This window comes from Caretta caretta, chromosome 10 (genome assembly GCF_965140235.1).
Source record: "Caretta caretta isolate rCarCar2 chromosome 10, rCarCar1.hap1, whole genome shotgun sequence".
In the NCBI taxonomy this organism is placed as follows: Eukaryota; Metazoa; Chordata; order Testudines; family Cheloniidae; genus Caretta; species Caretta caretta.
In genome coordinates, this window is record NC_134215.1 from 50,564,789 (window position 1) to 50,583,334 (window position 18,546).

The 18,546-nt window shown below is 42.4% G+C and overlaps 1 protein-coding gene across 2 annotated transcripts in view; it reads right to left on the reverse strand.

Moving 5' to 3' along the window:
- Positions 1 to 18,546, reverse strand: part of UBE2Q2 (ubiquitin conjugating enzyme E2 Q2) — a 77,112-nt gene that overhangs the window by 12,831 nt on the left and 45,735 nt on the right. For both annotated transcript variants that reach the window (XM_048866697.2, XM_048866696.2), the window contains 2 exons: positions 4,786 to 4,870; positions 404 to 464 (listed from right to left, as the gene is read on the reverse strand). In XM_048866697.2, the coding sequence (XP_048722654.1) occupies positions 404 to 464; positions 4,786 to 4,870 (146 nt within the window). The remainder of the gene's footprint in view (positions 1 to 403; positions 465 to 4,785; positions 4,871 to 18,546) is intronic.

Sequence of the window (18,546 nt, forward strand, 5' to 3'; positions counted from 1 at the left end):
TCATTTCAGGCATATGTCATTGTTGAGCCATAAAAATAAAAGCTGCTAAAGCCAGTAAAACAGTTCTGTTCTTTTGTATAACTTGAAAAGGATCAAAATCTATTTATTCTTCAAGTTAAAAAATTATTCAGCACAACAGGTTCACCATTTTGTAAGGGTTTGGGGAGAGAATTTTGGTGGTCAAAAATTATGCTAAAAGCACTGGTTTGACAGTGTAAATTCAGGTATATTCTGTGCCAGCTCTACCAATTCAGTTCCAGTCTGCACTGAATTCAAAAGACCGCTATCCATGAAGCCTTCATAGTACATTCTAGCTAGACAGTATAAATTCCATATTGTAATCTGTGTGGCAAAATTAACATGGGTTCTTTAGGAGAGAGTTTTTAAAAAAATGTAAACTTACTTTAGAAGTTTAACGTGCCACTCATACAGGCTGTCATTTACAAGTTCCACTGAATAAATCCCTGTGGAAGTATTAGACAAGTTATTTAGGAATCAGAATGTATTGTTCTGAATTAACCGTGTAACAACATCCCAAACAGATTATGTTTTACCATTTTTAAAAAGGAAAAGCATATAAAATCTGTTATATCCTTTTAAGTGCCTGACCAGGCCAGTCTGTGCCTATAAGCAAAGATTAATCTATCAGATACATCAAGGGATAAGAGCCTCAATTCAAGATGTGCTTTCCCTTAGATAACCATAAGTATTTTCAGAATAAGGTTACAAAAACGTCAATATGTGTGTCTCCTAATAGCTTCAAATGCTATAGCACACAAATCATGGGTGTCCTATAGACCTTGGCCATTCTAGAATTTCTCCACTTCTGTTCTCTTCATATTTCCTAACATCTATAGCCACATCTCATTCAATGCTGAACAGGCTTCATCTCCTGTATGTATGCACATAGATTAGTATTTTGCACGTTAATTCAAAGAAACAACTTCCTAATTTGCAGGTGGAGGCTGATCCAATCAATGCTGCCAGAAAGGTAACAACTGAACAGAAAATAAAAAAAGGGGGTTGCTATCACAGTGGGTAGTGACAGGCACTCCAACAGCAGACCAAAAGGATGTCAGTCTCTGGCCGCCTGTAAACAGCATGATTTGGGACTCTGAATTGTGTATGTTTAAATTGCTTATTGTACAAGTTAGAGTTACAGATTATACTGAAAATGTGCCTGTTGCCTTACATAACTAAACTTCACCATAACATTTAAAGGAGTTAGTATATTAAGTACAGGGAATACATAAACCGTCAAGTAAACCTTTCACCGTATAAGGCAAGACTGGTATGTTTTTAAAGATGTAATTTTTACATGGGTAAAAAAAATCACATCATTACACAGGCAGGAATATTCTGAAGGTTATAATTCCAACAGGAGAGCCTGGTAACTATGCAATCTGTAGAAATCTCATTCCTTTCTGAAGGAATATACAACTCCAGTAATCACTTCCACCAGCTGAATCTTTGATACCCAAGGTTGTGATTTTATCACTGGTAATCAGTTAGGAGTTCGCAAAAAGAAAGGGAGTACTTGTGGCACCTTAGAGACTAACCAATTTATTTAACAATTTAACAATTAACAATTTAACAAATAAATTGGTTAGTCTCTAAGGTGCCACAAGTACTCCCTTTCTTTTTGCGAATACAGACTAACACGGCTGTTCCTCTGAAACCTGTCAGTTAGGAGTTGTTATTCTAGGATCTTTGCATTTGGAATTGTTAGTGGTGGTGCAAATCTGTGAGATATGGATGACCAAGCCACTCAGAAATCAAGAGTGTTTTTTGACAGGATTTCTTATAAAACTGTGTTCAAACCAGATATGTGGCATCACAGCAAAGACACAGACAAGTGCATAGAGAACTTTCAGAGACCACAATTGTACATTCTCAGCCCTCTAACACCAAGACAATCAGTAGGGAGAAAAAAGTTATCTATAGGGCTCTCAGGCTACAGCATTCAACAGTCACATAGTTTCAATACTTTCACTCCACACAGCAGCCTAATCTTAGCAAATTGGCCCATTATGGCAGTCTACAGGTGGACAATCTGCTAAGCACTTCACAGAGGCATTGAAATAAGGCACCTGGGGTCAGTAGTCGCATCTAAAATGACTCAATACCATTAAATCCACCTGAGACAGTGCACATGCATATTTAATGAAGACTTTAGCAATCAGGCTTACTGCCTTTCAAAAGGATACTGCTCTTGATGGAAGTGGTTTTCTTAAAATGAACCTAAAATCCCCACACAGACAGCAAAGCACACTCCATGACTTAATGCAGATAAGAGCAAATGGCCTAACTGTAGATTCTTCTCAGCCCCACTGACTAGTCTCTACTGGCCTGAGGGGTTAATCTGAACAAAAAGACATAGTGGTGGATAGTGTCACAAAATGAAAAGGAGTACTTGTGGCACCTTAGAGACTAACCAATTTATTTGAGCATGAGCTTTCGTGAGCTACAGCTCACTTCATCAGATGTTTACCGTGGAAACTGCAGCAGACTTTATATACACACAGAGAATATGAAACAATACCTCCTCCCACCCCACTGTCCTGCTGGTAATAGCTTATCTAAAGTCATCAACAGGTGGGCCATTTCCAGCACAAATCCAGGTTTTCTCACCCTCCACCCCCCACACAAATTCACTCTCCTGCTGGTGCTAGCCCATCCAAAGTGACAACTCTTTACATAATCAAGTAGGGCTATTTCCTGCATAGATCAAGGTTTTCTCACATCCCCCCCACCCCCATACACACACAAACTCACTCTCCTGCTGGTAATAGCTCATCTAAACTGACCACTCTCCAAGTTTAAATCCAAGTTAAACCAGAACATCTGGGGGTGGGGGTAGGAAAAAACAAGAAGAAACAGGCTACCTTGCAAGGCTAAGTCATTATGCAAGGTAGCCTGTTTCTTCTTGTTTTTTCCTACCCCCACCCCCAGATGTTCTGGTTTAACTTGGATTTAAACTTGGAGAGTGGTCAGTTTAGATGAGCTATTACCAGCAGGAGAGTGAGTTTGTGTGTGTATGGGGGTGGGGGGGATGTGAGAAAACCTTGATCTATGCAGGAAATAGCCCTACTTGATTATGTAAAGAGTTGTCACTTTGGATGGGCTAGCACCAGCAGGAGAGTGAATTTGTGTGGGGGGTGGAGGGTGAGAAAACCTGGATTTGTGCTGGAAATGGCCCACCTGTTGATGACTTTAGATAAGCTATTACCAGCAGGACAGTGGGGTGGGAGGAGGTATTGTTTCATATTCTCTGTGTGTATATAAAGTCTGCTGCAGTTTCCACGGTAAACATCTGATGAAGTGAGCTGTAGCTCACGAAAGCTCATGCTCAAATAAATTGGTTAGTCTCTAAGGTGCCACAAGTACTCCTTTTCTTTTTGCGAATACAGACTAACACGGCTGTTCCTCTGAAACCTGTCACAAAATGAACACTCAACAGCAACAGGCAGCATTAGATTAGCACTATTCTCTATGATCAGATCTGGAAATATAGGAAATCCATAATGTTAAAGTAAATATTCTGAAATGGAACTGAGACAGTCTCAGACTGGTGGTCTTACTTCTTCAGTTTTGTCCTTTCTCAAATTAAAATACCAAAGCCACTGAATGAAGGTCAGGCACATTAGAATGAGAAAACTGGCACAGTAACTCAAAATAGGACAGGTAAAATGCAGAGAAGGCCTTTAGACAAATCAGAGCAGCAATCATTCTTTTTAATTTACTTGAGAACAAGGCCTCCTATCCTGACAGCTAGGATAGGCATTTTCCTGTCAGACAAACAAATCTGAAGACTTTTGATCAGGAATTCCCCCTATTCCCACCCTGATCTGTACCTGTATTCTTGTCCATTGTGTGAACAAGAAATAAGACATTAGGCTGAGCCAGTATGGCTATGTTCTGCTCACGAAGTTGCAGCAGATGAATCTACTATAACAACTATATTACAAAACTTCTACTCGCTACAGAAAGTGACCGGACAACACAATCCACTCACCCCACTGCTCTGCTATTTCAGGCAATTTCTATATACGGCGCAAAGAGGATAGTCAGCCTTTATCTGACTAAGCTAATCTGTTAGGGTAAACAAACACTTGTTTACAAAATAAACATACAACCATGGTTTTTCAATAGTTTCGGTAGTTGAAAGGGCAGGGCATGTATTTGCAACACCGTATGCATACAGAATCTGAGTATCAGTGTGTGTTAAAGGAGAACGGATAGATAAAAATATGGCTTAGACTAAATCTCACTTATTGCATTCAATAGCAAAGGACTGTTGAATCAAGTGCAATCCCTTGTGGCAGGAATACTTAAATTGCTTCAAATGTAACATTCAGTACCACATGACCAGAACAGGACTGCAAGATTTTTGCCCTATGTACCTGGCATGGGAGGACTAGATCCCAAGAAATGCTGAAAAACACCCCACAATTCCCACTAAAGTCAATGTGATCTGTGGTGTTCAGCATCACCTCCAGACAGCACTCACACAGTTATATTAATGCTACTACTGTTAATGTGACATTTTATATAGTAAAGAAGCCAGGTCAGAAAAATATGAAAGCCAGAAAAAAGAAATTTTACAGGTGGAATGCTTAAAGAAAATTCAAGCAATTCAACTTCAAAATCTGAAGCTCAGATTAAAAAAAAAATGCACATAATGAAATAAAGTACAAAACAAACAGCTATTAGCAGAAGATATTTACCAAGAAATAAAAAGCTTCTGCATTGTATTTCTAAAGAGAGAAATGTAGAGCACCTTACCTGTTTTATAACTCTGTGATCTGTATATATCCCTGAGCTCTTTCATAAGTCGATCTGAAGCCTGGACTGACCCAGACACTGCACCCTAAAATTAAAAAAAACAGGCAACAGTTAACAGCTTCATTTGTATTATTGATGCTTAAAAAAAAAAATCTGTGTACTCGTAAAGTCTATGCAACTCTATTAAGGTACCACAAAATGGTAGAGTATATTAATTTCACAGACCTAGCATTCAAGCAAGTTGAGAAGACAAGTACCTATGTAGTCAGAATCCCCAAGTCAGTCCCACAATCCTAGTTTAGCAACATTTCACATACTGAATAGTATGATACATTGTATTTACATTTAACAAAGAAAACAGCAATTCAAAGAATATATACACGTGACAATGCTTTAGGTAAGTGCAAAAGATTGCTACAATAAATTTAAGGAAAAAGCCCAAGTTCCTATAATGTAGTGCAGGTAGAGTGGCTGCAATCCAGTGGTGCTTAGGAACTGTGCAGCCACAGCATCTTCAAAATGCGTACTAGCTTTAAAGGGCAAACAAAAATACTAATGCTTCTACAAAAAGTTGCTGGCTTTAAATGTCTCTCTTTTTGTACACATAGCTTGTTTTCAAATCTTATAGAAAAACTAGCCACATGTCTAAATACCCCTGGACCTCAGAGTATGAGTTCTGATCATGACGTGCAGGAAATTATCTTTCCCCTTTTTCCCACTGACAAGTTCTTATAACTCAAGTGAACTGATTTTGCTCAGAGTTCTAAAAGGAATTAATCTTTGATTCAAGATCAAGCACTGAAAATTTCTGCACAAAAGGAATTCTGAAGTTTATGAACAACTAAGAGAAGAGGCCACCCCACCAAAAGTTGTCTGTTATAGTGAGGCAATGTAGTAGAAGCTGTATACGCACACACGTGCACGTTTTGCTGAAGTGCAGTTCATAAAATAAAGTAAAAGCAGTTTTCTGTGGTTTAAGTGCTCTTCCTTTTCTCAATTAGTTGTTTTTCTGTCCTCCTTCCACCAATGTTTACCCAGAAAACTGTGAAGTTGGTTTTTTGCACCCAATTTTCACCCATTTTTAAAAAATTTGTAACAAACACCAATCAATTCCAAGGAAATCATAAAGACCAAAAACAAAGGGCTTTGGCCTATACATAGGCTTGGCAGAATACAATTTTTATTTTATAATTTCAATGGATATCAATATTTATTTTTAAGCACTTTTTTCTATTTTTATCTATTTAAAATGTTCACAGTTGTGGGAAATTATGGGGAGGAGCGGGAATAACTGTCAGCCCCCATTGTTCTGTGACAGTAGATGTTGAAATTAAAAAAGTTAAAGCTTTATCATTGTTAAAAACACACACGATCTGTCAACATCACATGCCAATATATACAAACTATATTATATCCTTAAATCAATCAATAAGTTCTTAAGCATTTTTTTAAATACTCTGCCTATCTGTAAATTTCTTTTATTAATGGGAATATATTTTGTGGGTTTGTGTGTACTGATAATCTAATCCTTCTAAGCCTACTTATACAGTATACCAGTAAAGCATTCCTAGTGTAGACAGGGCTCTTGTCTTTCAACCCAATCTATTATATTGTACCAGTGAACAAATCAGATGAAGAAAATGCAGGGGCTCTGTAAAATTTTCCATAAAATTTAACTGTTATTAATTTCCCTTTTCTGAAGTAATCAGCTCCATAGAAAAGGACTGCTAAAATTATGCAAAAAGTGTATCGTATTATTGCTCACTTCAGACACACAGGAATGACATTTCAGATTCTTGTCTATATTTATGAACCGATACCTCATTCAAACTCCTCAAACTTAAAAAAATTCAATTCTTGTTTCCCACTGAATCCATGTTATCATTTGTTCTGTACAGAAAGGGCTTATTTTTTGGATGTTTACAGGGAACCAGGGCCGGATTAACTTTTTGTGAGCCCAGCGCCAAACATATTTGTGGGTCCCCTTGGGGAAGGAATGGGCCAGGGGCAAGAGCACAACGGGCAGGGTGGATTTGATTTAAATCAATTTAAATCACTATTCAGGAAGACTATTTAATCATGGTTTTCTACATAAGAACGCATTCTTATTGGTTGTTATAACCTTAATACATATTCTTCACAACTCTCAGATAGATGTAGGTTTCATTTTTAGAAGGTACACACTATATATTTTTAAACAGTGATTTATTTTGAAAACTTTTCAGATGAGTTTTATAGCTATATCAGAAAATGAATGATTGTTTGGTTATTTCATTTACCAAAGATAATTGAAACAGATATTTATGAAGTTATTGGGAGGTGAACTATCTCCAATTCAACAGGTTAATCATTAATATTTGGAGGATTTACTTGCCAGGCTGTATTAGGAGGAGAACATCACCAGACAGACATTTAAATTGTTTTATTTAACTAAAACAACAACGTTAAGTATTCTGGATTTTTTTCTGCAACAGCAAACATAGTATTTTAACAAAAAAGCATATGTTCCTCCCTTCTCACATTTATCTCCAGACTTCTTCTCCTTGTCCAGATCTATTTCGCCCCCAACAATCTTCTATTCATTGAACTTTTTGAAACTTTTCACTTTTAAAGAGAGGTAAGGGATTGACTGTGTACACAAATTTGCAGAGGGACAATAGAGTTGAGGTCTGTTGTTTCTTACTTCTATATTAATTAAATTTATTTGTTTTAAAACATTTTCCTGTTAACAAGCATGTTACCTCTGGAGACAAATTGACAGTTTGAGAATTGCAAAACTAAGCATCTCTGATGGTATCTTCTAGACTGAGCACTGAGTCCCATTGGGTAGATAGAAAGATAAACCTAAATAATCTATACAGAAGCCTGTGGAACCCCATAAGATTGGGTCCCTGATCCATGAACTATAAGAACTCATTTACAAAACTTTTCTTAAACATTACATAAATATATTGTCTCATACTATAGAATTAGAATTTATAATCCCTATTCCATGAGATATAATGCATCTTAATTAAAACTATCTTCAGATAGGTTTTTGAGGGAAAAATCGATTTAAATAAAAAAAATTAAAAATCTATTTTTTTTTTTTAAAGAAGTCATTGATTTTTATCCACCCTGACAGCAGGGCATGGTGTGGGGGTAGGATTGGTCCCCAGCTGGAGCGAGGCAGGGACTAGGGGCAAGATGAGCCCAGTGGGGCATGGGGGGCGGGGGGGGGGAGGATTAGTCCCTGCTGACTCGAGCAAGGCAGGGGCCAGGGGCAAAAAGCACAGCAGGGCAGGACCTAGGGTTGGTCCCTGGAGCAAGGGAGGGGCAAGCACAGCAGGACTGGGGAGGAGGTAAACAGGATCCCCCCTGTCCCCCCCCACATAGAGTAGGTATTGACCTTCTCCCTGGTTCTAGCCCATTCTCTTTGTCTTTCTCTGCACTAAACTGAGGGTGGGGGTGCACTGAGCACAGGGCTAGGGGTGTAGAGTCTGGGAGGGAGTTAGGGTGCAGAAGCAGGCTGGGGGTTGGGGTGCAGGGTCTGGCTAGGAGCTAGGGTGAGGGAGGGGGCTCAGGGTTGGGGCAGGAATTGGGGTGTGGAGTGCTTACCTGAGGCAGCTCCCGTTTGGTGCGAGGGGTGAAGGTTGGAATGTGGGGTGGGGGGAGGTGCAGGAGCTCCCGTTTGGTGCTCAGGGTAGGGATGCAGGAGTCAGGATGGGGGGGTTGGAGGGCACGGGGGGGGTGTGAGGGGGTGCAGGAGTCAGGGCAGGGTGGTGTCGGGAGGTGCAGGAGTCAGGGCAGAGGGCTGGGGATGTGGGGGTGCTCCCAGCCCCCTGCCTTGAGCGGCTCACAACAGGGGGCTGGCGGGGGTATGCCCTGATTCCACCCCCTTCCAAGGCCCCGTCCCCGCTTCTTTTCCGCCTCCTTCCCCAAGCAGCGAGCACACAGCCGCTCGGCTCCGCTCCTCCCCCTCCCTCGCAAGGGTGATTAGTTGTTCAGCAGCAGGGAGAGGGAGGGAGGGAGGCAGGAACACAGCATGCTGGGGAAAGAGGCAGGGGAGGGGGAGCTTGGCTGCCAGCGGAGCCTACCCTGCAGCAGGTGCTGGCAACACCAAGCTTCTGCCCCCTGCCCGCGCAGGAGAGAGCAGGGGGCGGAGAAGAGCAGGCTGGGCCGGGCACCCTTGCACCTTGGGCCCAGTGCCATGGTAAATCTGGTACTGCAGGGAACCCAGGAAATTGGAGAGAACCCCTTACATTAAATGTTAGATGAGTCTGGATATATAAATCTCTAATGATGAGAAAAGTATGCACTTCTTTATGCAGCTAAGGTAAACTCAACTGTGTACTTCAGAGGGATTTTTCACCACTATTCAGTGAATTAAAAAAAAAAAAAAAAAAGATTGGGACTTATTTAGATGCCTCTTCCTGAAACTGAACATAAAAGTGGGGGGACAGGAAATAAAATGTTGTTTCAGTCAATTTATATTTCCATTAATGAGAGCCAAGCATACAGGCACACCTTTCAGTTTATCAGCAGCTGAACTCAGACCAGCAGAAGTCTGAAGGAGTCTGATGGGATATATTTCCTCTAGGAAACTGGCTGCTACCTAAAACTGAGAGAAATTAACGATGTTTGAAGATCCAGAGGATGTGGGGGAAAGGAATAATGGTTGTGATGTTTCACTCCATATTCTTTATGAAAATATTCTTATGATATGAATATGACATAACATATACTTTATGCAATATGGGTCTTGTAAGGTATCACTAGAAAGGTTATGATATACTGAATGTGATTATCCAATTTGTATGAATGTATCATTTCTGTATCTAAAGTTAGAAATATGGACTATTTCAACTGGGTGTGTATTGGGAAGACACCCACCAGATGACAGGCCATCAAATTTGATGAGCCATCAGGAAGGAACAACAAAACCATGAAGATACTAATCTGTCCCCATCCTGGGAGGCATCCGAGGACAACTGTGACACTACAAGGCCAGGTGGTCTTGTCACCTGATATTAAAACATTACCTGGGACTTTTTGTAACTTTCCACTGGAAGGGAAGGGTGGAGGGAGAGGGTCAAGTTTGGGAAACAAAGGATTCCCACCTTACGTAAATCCTATTTAAGGGTGGGGAGAAAGTCAAACGGGACTTCTCCTCTCCATGGCCTGTCTGCCCAAGAAGAGAGACTGCTAAAACTACCTGCAGGGAAGGCAGGGGGGAGGCCAGACTGAGACGGGATCAGTCTGAAAAGAAATATAACTGGAACTCTGAACCACAGAAACTTTGCAAGCTGCCTAAAATAATATTTAGGGTAAGAAATTACATTTTGTAAACTGTTTCTTAAGTATATTGAGCTTATCTTGCGTACTTTGTTTTATTTGTTCAGTAATCTGCTTTGTTCTGTCTGTTCTCTTATATTCACTTAAAATTCATTGTTTGTAATTAATAAATGTGTTTTGTTTATTATTTAACCCAGTTTCTGTAATTTCTAACTGGGGGGCAAGAAGTCATGCACATCTCTCTTCACACTGGGGAAGATGGCAAATTTTATGAGCTTGCGCTGTACAAATATTTTTATACGGTGCAAGACAGTAGTATTTTGGGTTTGTCTCCCAAAAGGGGTGGACACATGCGTGCAGGGGGAAACATTTCACACAGAGCTGACTTCAGTCTGTATCTGCAGCGGGGTGTGGCCCTACCAGATCTGCCCCGCAGGCTGTAGTTTGCCCTTGCCTGGTGTCGAGGCTAGAATACATGCAAACGTATGCAGGATAAATATGTAAAAATCAAACTTTAAATGTCTTTAAACTTTTAAATGATAACCAGAATTCAAAGCAAAACCTAGAAAAGGAAGAACTTCATGTTTACCTAGCACTCCACTTAAGACTAATTTATTATCAGCATAAAACACATCCACGTACTGTAAAGTTATGGATTTTAACATATTCAGTATTTTCCTGTACTTGAGTGGTCCAAAATGCTGGTGAAAAATCAGGATAAACCAAACAGCTTTGTAAAATCCAGCTTTTCCAGTAATAAGAAAGGTAAAAATCAAACCCAAAGGGCTTATGGATGGCAAAGCATTCCTACCATAAATGCAGAGAGCTAGTAACCCTCCTGTGTGTGGAACAAGCTACACTACCAAAAGTACTGGGAGCTCTTGCTAGCACTGCTATGTCAGTCAGGGATCACAGCTCTTCCCAGCCCTGAAAGACACAGCTCTGCCAACAGAAGTCCAAAGCGTAGACCTGCCAAAGGATATTACTCTTGGACCATCCATCTTAGTATTCCATTGGATCTGAATACACAAACTGAAATTCCACTTGTTTTTCTTAATACATAGGACTTGTGAAATATGGTCTGCAATCAGGCATGTAGACAGATGCTCCTTTGAAGCTCTGTCTCCTTTCATTTGGTATGCAAAGGTACACAAATAAGGAGGCAATACTACAAAGGAACCATGGTTCATTGTCCAGTTAAAAAGGGTCTTTTCCAACTCCTCCTTCCCCCTTAGAAATACCCTCCTCTTCTGGTCACCCATAGGGGAAGGGCGCAAATCCCTCTGCTGACCTGGTCAGACCCTCCCTGTTTCCTAGGTGGACCAGGTAAACCTTGTGTGTGCATGGTGGAGGGGGGAGCCTTTACCCTGGCAACTGACTACTTGTTTCCATTAAGCCAGACAAAGAGCCCACCTCTTAATATGCAATGGGGGTATTCTGCAGTAGCCTTTGCCTCACTAGTTGACGTAACTGGGCAGAGAAGAGGGTTTTATTGCTGTCTAGCAGTTGCACATGGATGGAATTTTAAAGATACTCACTAGAGATTCCATATAAAAGCTGTATTAGATGAAAGTTCAGACTGCAAAATGAAGCACTGAAGGCTGTAAATGCAAAGTTAAGGTTGTCCGTGCAACCTGAACTCACAAGGGGACAGAGTTATGATACAGGATTGTGTGGTTTAACAGGTGTGGATTCAGAGGAGCACAACCTCACGTGCTGCAGAATAGGAACGATATATAGTGAATGAGAGGGATCATCAGGATCCTTGCCTCATGAAGTGCAGCATCCATATAGGCCACACACTGAATGAGACAGCTTTTTCATATTTATCCTTTATCTTCCAAGAGTACAATTTAACTATAATCTTTAAGGTGATTTTTCTTTAGAGCATCTCAGTTCTGTAATGTTCCTTTTTAAGATGTGTGCAGAGACATGAACAGGAAGAGGAGGAACAAAAAACACCTGGCCATTTAATATTTAAGTGACAGTTGTTGAAGTTTGGGTGTCTTGAAGTTTACACAGGCAAGGTAAGCTAAGCCCTGGTCTACACTAGGACTTTAGGTCGAATTTAGCAGCGTTAAATCGATGTAAACCTGCACCCGTCCAAACGATGAAGCCCTTTATTTCGACTTAAAGGGCTCTTAAAATCGATTTCCTTACTCCACCCCTGACAAGTGGATTAGCGCTTAAATCGGCCTTGCCGGGTCGAATTTGGGGTACTGTGGACACAATTCAAACAGTATTGGCTTCCGGGAGCTATCCCAGAGTGCTCCATTGTGACCGCTCTGGACAGCACTCTCAACTCAGATGCACTGGCCAGGTAGACAGGAAAAGAACTGCGAACTTTTGAATCTCATTTCCTGTTTGGCCAGCGTGGCAAGCTGCAGGTGACCATGCAGAGCTCATCAGCACAGGTGACCATGATGGAGTCCCAGAATCGCAAAACGGCTCCAGCGTGGACTGAACAGGAGGTACGGGATCTGATCGCTATATGGGGAGAGGAATCCGTGCTATCAGAACTCCGTTCCAGTTTTCAAAATGCCAAAACCTTTGTCAAAATCTCCCAGGGCATGAAGGACAGAGGCCATAACAGAGACCCGAAGCAGTGCCGCGTGAAACTTAAGGAGCTGAGGCAAGCCTACCAGAAAACCAGAGAGGCGAATGGCTGCTCCGGGTCAGAGCCCCAAACATGCCGCTTCTATGATGAGCTGCATGCCATTTTAGGGGGTTCAGCCACCACTACCCCAGCCATGTTGTTTGACTCCTTCAATGGAGATGGAGGCAACACGGATGCAGGTTTTGGGAACAAAGAAGATGATGATGATGAGATTGTAGATAGCTCACAGCAAGCAAGTGGAGAAACCGCTTTTCCCGACAGCCAGGAACGGTTTCTCACCCTGGACCTGGAGCCAGTACCCCCCGAACCTCCCCAAGGCTGCCTCCTGGACCCAGCAGGTGGAGAAGGGACCTCTGGTGAGTGTACCTTTTAAAATACTATACATGGTTTAAAAGCAAGCATGTGAAAGGATTACTTTGCCCTGGCATTCGCGGCTCTCCTGGATGTACTCCCAAAGCCTTTGCAAAAGGTTTCTGGGGAGGGCAGCCTTATTGCGTCCTTCATGGCAGGACACTTTACCACTCCAGGCCAGTAACACGTACTCGGGAATCATTGTACAACAAAGCATTGCAGTGTGTGTTTGCTGGCGTTCAAACAACATCCGTTCTTTATCTCTCTGTGTTATCCTCAGGAGAGTGAGATATCATTCATGGTCTCCTGGTTGAAATAGGGTGCTTTTCTTCAGGGGACACTCAGAGGAGCCCGTTCCTGATGGGCTGTTTGCCTGTGGCTGAACAGAAATGTTCCCCGCTGTTAGCCACAGGGAGGGGGGAGGGTTGAGGGGGTAGCCACGCGGTGGGGGGGGGAGGCAAAATGCGACCTTGTAACGAAAGCACATGTGCTATGTATGTAATGTTAACAGCAAGGTTTACCCTGAAAGAGTGTAGCCACTGTTTTATAAAATGTGTCTTTTTAAATACCGCTGTCCCTTTTTTTTCCTCCACCAGCTGCATGTATTTCAATGATCACAGGATCCTCTCCTTCCCAGAGGCTAGTGAAGATTAGAAAGAAAAAAAAATGTACTTGTGATGAAATGTTCTCTGAGCTCATGAGGTCCTCCCGCACTGACAGCACAGACGAATGCGTGGAGGCAAATAATGTCAGAGTGCAGGAAAGCACAAAATGACCAGGAGGAGAGGTGGCGGGCTGAAGAGAGTAAGTGGCAGGCTGAAGACAGGGCTGAAGCTCAAATGTGGCGGCAGCATGATGAGAGGAGGCAGGATTCAATGCTGAGGCTGCTGGAGGACCAAACCAGTATGCTCCAGTGTATGGCTGAGCTGCAGTAAAGGCAGCTGGAGCACAGACTGCCACTACAGCCCCTGTGTAACCAACTGCCCTCCTCCCCAAGTTCCATAGCCTCCACACCCAGATGCCCAAGAACACGGTGGGGGGCCACCGGCCAACCAGCCACAGAGGATTGCCCAAAAAAAAGAAGGCTGTCATTCAATACATTTTAAAGTTGTAAACTTTTAAAGTGCTGTGCTTAAAGTGCTGTGTGGCATTTTCCTTCCCTCCTCCACCACCCCTCCTGGGCTACCTTGGTAGTCATCCCCCTATTTGTGTGATGAATGAATAAAGAATGCATGAATGTGAAGCAACAATGACTTTATTGCCTCTGCAAGCGGTGATTGAAGGGAGGAGGGGCGGGTGGTTAGCTTACAGGGAAGTAGAGTGAACCAAGGGGCGGGGGGGGGGGGGGGGGGGTTCATCAAGGAGAAACAAAGAACTTTCACACCGTAGCCTGGCCAGTCATGAAACTGGTTTTCAAAGCTTCTCTGATGCGTACCGTGCCCTCCTGTGCTCTTCTAACCGCCCTGGTATCTGGCTGCGCGTAACCAGCAGATACCAACATTTGTAGTTGATGTTGGGAGATACCCACCCTTGATATCAGCAGATCTTTGATTGCGTGTGCTACTTGCATCACAGCAGCCCCCACAGTAGATTTGTCCACTCCAAATTGATTCCCAACTGACCGGTAGCTGTCTGGCGTTGCAAGCTTCCACAGGGCTATTGCCACTCGCTTCTCAACTGAGGGCTGCTCTCATCTTGGTATTCATGCGCTTCAGGGCAGGGGAAAGCAAGTCACAAAGTTCCATGGAAGTGCCCTAAAGCATGCGAAAGTTTCGCAGCCACTGGGAGTCGTCCCAGACCTGCAACACTATGCGGTCCCACCAGTCTGTGCTTGTTTCCAGAGCCCAGAATCGGCGTTCCACAGCATGAACCTGCCCCATTAGCACCATGATGCATGCACTGGCAGGGCCCATGCTTTCAGAGAAATCTGTGTCCATGTCCTAATCACTCACGTGACCACGCTGACGTCACCTCCTCGCCCAGTATCGCTCTGCCAGGTTCTGGTGCTGCATATACTGCTGGATAATGCGTGTGGTGTTTAATGTGCTCCTAATTGCCAAAGTGAGCTGAGCAGCCTCCATGCTTGCCTTGGTATGGCGTCCGCACAGAAAAAAGGCGCGGAACGATGGTCTGCCGTTGCTCTGACGGAGGGAGGGGCAACTGACGACACGGCTTACAGGGTTGGCTTCAGGGAGCTAAAATCAACAAAGGGGGTGGCTTTACATCAAGGAGTATTTCAGGCAGGACTTCACGGAGGGTTCCAATAAGAAATGGTGCACCTAAGTTATTGTTCTTATTGGAACAAGGAGGTTAGTCTGGCCTCTGATTGATACAGGGCTAGATTTACCTTGCTGCACCTTCTCTGTGAGTGACTGCAGTGTGACCTAGAGGAATGAGTCCCCTAGACAGGGGAGGGGGGGAAGCAAATGAGTACAAAACAAATCTGGTCTATTTCTTGTTTTGATCCACTCCATCTATCTTTTAGATCTTTGGCTGGCAGCAGACGGTGCAGAAGGACTGCATGCCATCCACATCTCATGGCTGCCTGGCAGAAGATGATGCAATAGGACTGCTAGCAATCCGTATCGCCTGCCTGCTCACCATAAGACGGTTCAATAGGACTGACTGCAGGACTAAAGAGAATGACCTGGTCAAGTCACTCCAAATTTAGTCCCTGCGCCCATGTCTGGCCAGGCGCTCCTGGCCAATGTGGCCAGGAGCACCTCGGACACGACGATGACGGCTACCAGTCGTACTGTACCGTCTGCTGCCACAAGGCAAGGGGTTGATGCTGCTGTGTAGCAATGCAGTGCCATGTCTGCCAGCACCCAAGAGACATAGGGTGACTGTTACCTGAGCGGGCTCCATGCTTGTCATGGTATGGCGTCTGCACAGGTAACTCAGGAAAAAAGGCGCGAAACGATTGTCTGCCCTTGCTTTCATGGAGGGAGGGAGGGAACGGGGGCCAGACGATATGTACCCAGAACCACCCGCGACAATGTTTTAGCCCCATCAGGCATTGGGATCTCAACCCAGAATTCCAATGGGCAGCGGAGACTGCGGGAACTGTGGGATAGCTACCCACAGTGCAACACTCCGGAAGTCGACTCTAGCCTCAGTACTGTGGAAGCACTCAGCCGAGCTAATGCACTTAGAGCATTTTCTGTGGGGACACACACACTCGAATATATAAAACCAATTTCTAAAAAAACGCCTTCTATAAATTCGACCTAATTCCGTAGTGCAGACATACCCCAAGAGTATGATCTTTTAAAGAGTTGCTTAATTAAGCTTTGCTTGTTCAGAAATCAGAAGACGTTAGGTCAGGTGGACATGGTACAAAGCAAGAGTGTTATAGCATGTGGCACTGCCGTTGCTCTTTGCAAATGAGATACTGTTGCAACAAGAGGAACTGGAATTGGTCACATATGAGCACGTTTGATATAGTTGGTATAACGGAAACCGGGGTGGGGGGGTATGATTCCCATGATTGAAATGTTAAAAATCAATGGTTATAACCTATTTAGGAAGGATCGAGTGGGCAAAAGAGGAAGGGAGTGGCCTTCTATGTCAAAAATGGCAATACCTGTTTCCAAGTGAGTCACTGATCACTTGGAATAAAGTCATCTTGAACGCTTATGCATCAATGTCCTAACAGATAAAATCCAAGATGGGGTATTAGCTGGTGTCTGCCTCAGACCTCAGATCACACCAGAGAACAGGAATACCAACACTAGTGTATCTAGAACATCTGGGAAAGAAAGCTGCATGATCATGGGGGACTTCAATTTGAGTTACACATGCTGGAAGTCTCATGTTGGCAGTACTCAAACATCCTTGGAATTTCTAAATACTATATGACAATTTCCTAACTCAAGAAGTGTTGCATCCAGCACAATGGAATTCTATATTAGATCTCATCTACACAGATAAAAAGGAACTGATCACAGAACTAAAAATTAATGGTAGCTTAGGTACAAGTGATCATTACTTGATTACATTTATCATGTGCAAAGATAATAAAGTCCAGAACAGTGATATACAGATAGATAGTTCGTATTCTAAAAGGGCCAATTTCACAAAGCTGAAAACAAAGGGACGGAGAATGTAATCAGAAAAATGTGAACGATCATTGGAAATTGTTTAAGAGTACTTCACTAGATGCCAAAAAAGCCACAATCAAGGAAGGAGGTCATACTGGTTAAAAACCAATCTGGTTGGGGGGGGGGGGAAGCGAAGGTAGCTATATAAAATAATATATCAAAACAAGTAGAAGAAAACGGAAGTTGATAGTAATGAATATAAATCAGAAGCTAGGAATTGTAGAACAATTGATAAGGGCAGCAAAGGGACAAGGAGAAATCTATGGTCAGAAGAGTTAAGGACAATAAAGATTTTTTTTTTAAGTATACACAGGAACAAAAAAAATAAAAATCATAAGAATGATATTCGTCCACTACTAGATGATTAGGGTACAATTACAAATAAGTGCAGAAAAGGGAGACGTTCAATAAATATGTCCACTATATGTAAATGATGGTTTCTCTGTATCTTGAGGTCTTTAAATCATGATTTGAGGACTTCAGTAACTCAGCCAGAGGTTAGGGGTCTATTACAGGGGTGGGTCGGTGAGGAGGTCAGACTAGATGATCTGATCTTAAAGTTATGAGTCTGTGTAGTGATATAAAGTGGATGACACTTTCCATTCCACTAGTATCTCAGGAAGTTGTTAAACAGCAGCTACTAAAGTTAGACAGTTTAAAAATCAGCAGATCCAGATCATCAGCTTTTTCAATACTCTTGCATGCAAGTTGAGGAGCTTGCTTGGACCATTAATGCCGATTTTCAGTAAGTTCCAGAAGACTTGAAGAAATCTAATGTTGGGGAAACCGGATGACCCAAGTAATTATAGGCCTGTCAACCTGACATCAATGCTGGGCAAGATAAAGGAGTGGCTGATACAGGACTTTATTAATACAGAATTAAAGGAAGGTGATATAATTAATGCCCATCAACGTGGGTTTATGGAAACTAGATCTGGTCAAACTCGCTTGTTATCTTTTTTAGGATATTACACATTTGGGTGATAAAAGCAATAGTATTAATGAAACCTACTTAGATTTGTGCAAGGCATTGACTTGGTACCACGACATTTGATTAAAAGACTATAACTATATAAAATTAACATGGCACATATTAACGGGATTAAAAACTGGCAGCTGCTAGATTTCAAAATGTAACTGTAAACAGGGAATCATCGAACAGGTGTGCTTCTAGTGGGGTCCCACAAGGACTGGTTTTCATCCCCATAACATTTTTATCCATTACAAAACAAAGTCACTAATAAAGTTTGCAGATTACACAAAAATTGGGGAGTAGTAAATAATTAAGAGGACAGGGCACTGATACAAAGCAATCTAGATCACTTGGTATGCTGGGCACAAAACCAATATGCATCTTAATATGGCTAAATATAAATGCATACATCTAGGAACAAAGAATTTAGGACATATTTGCAC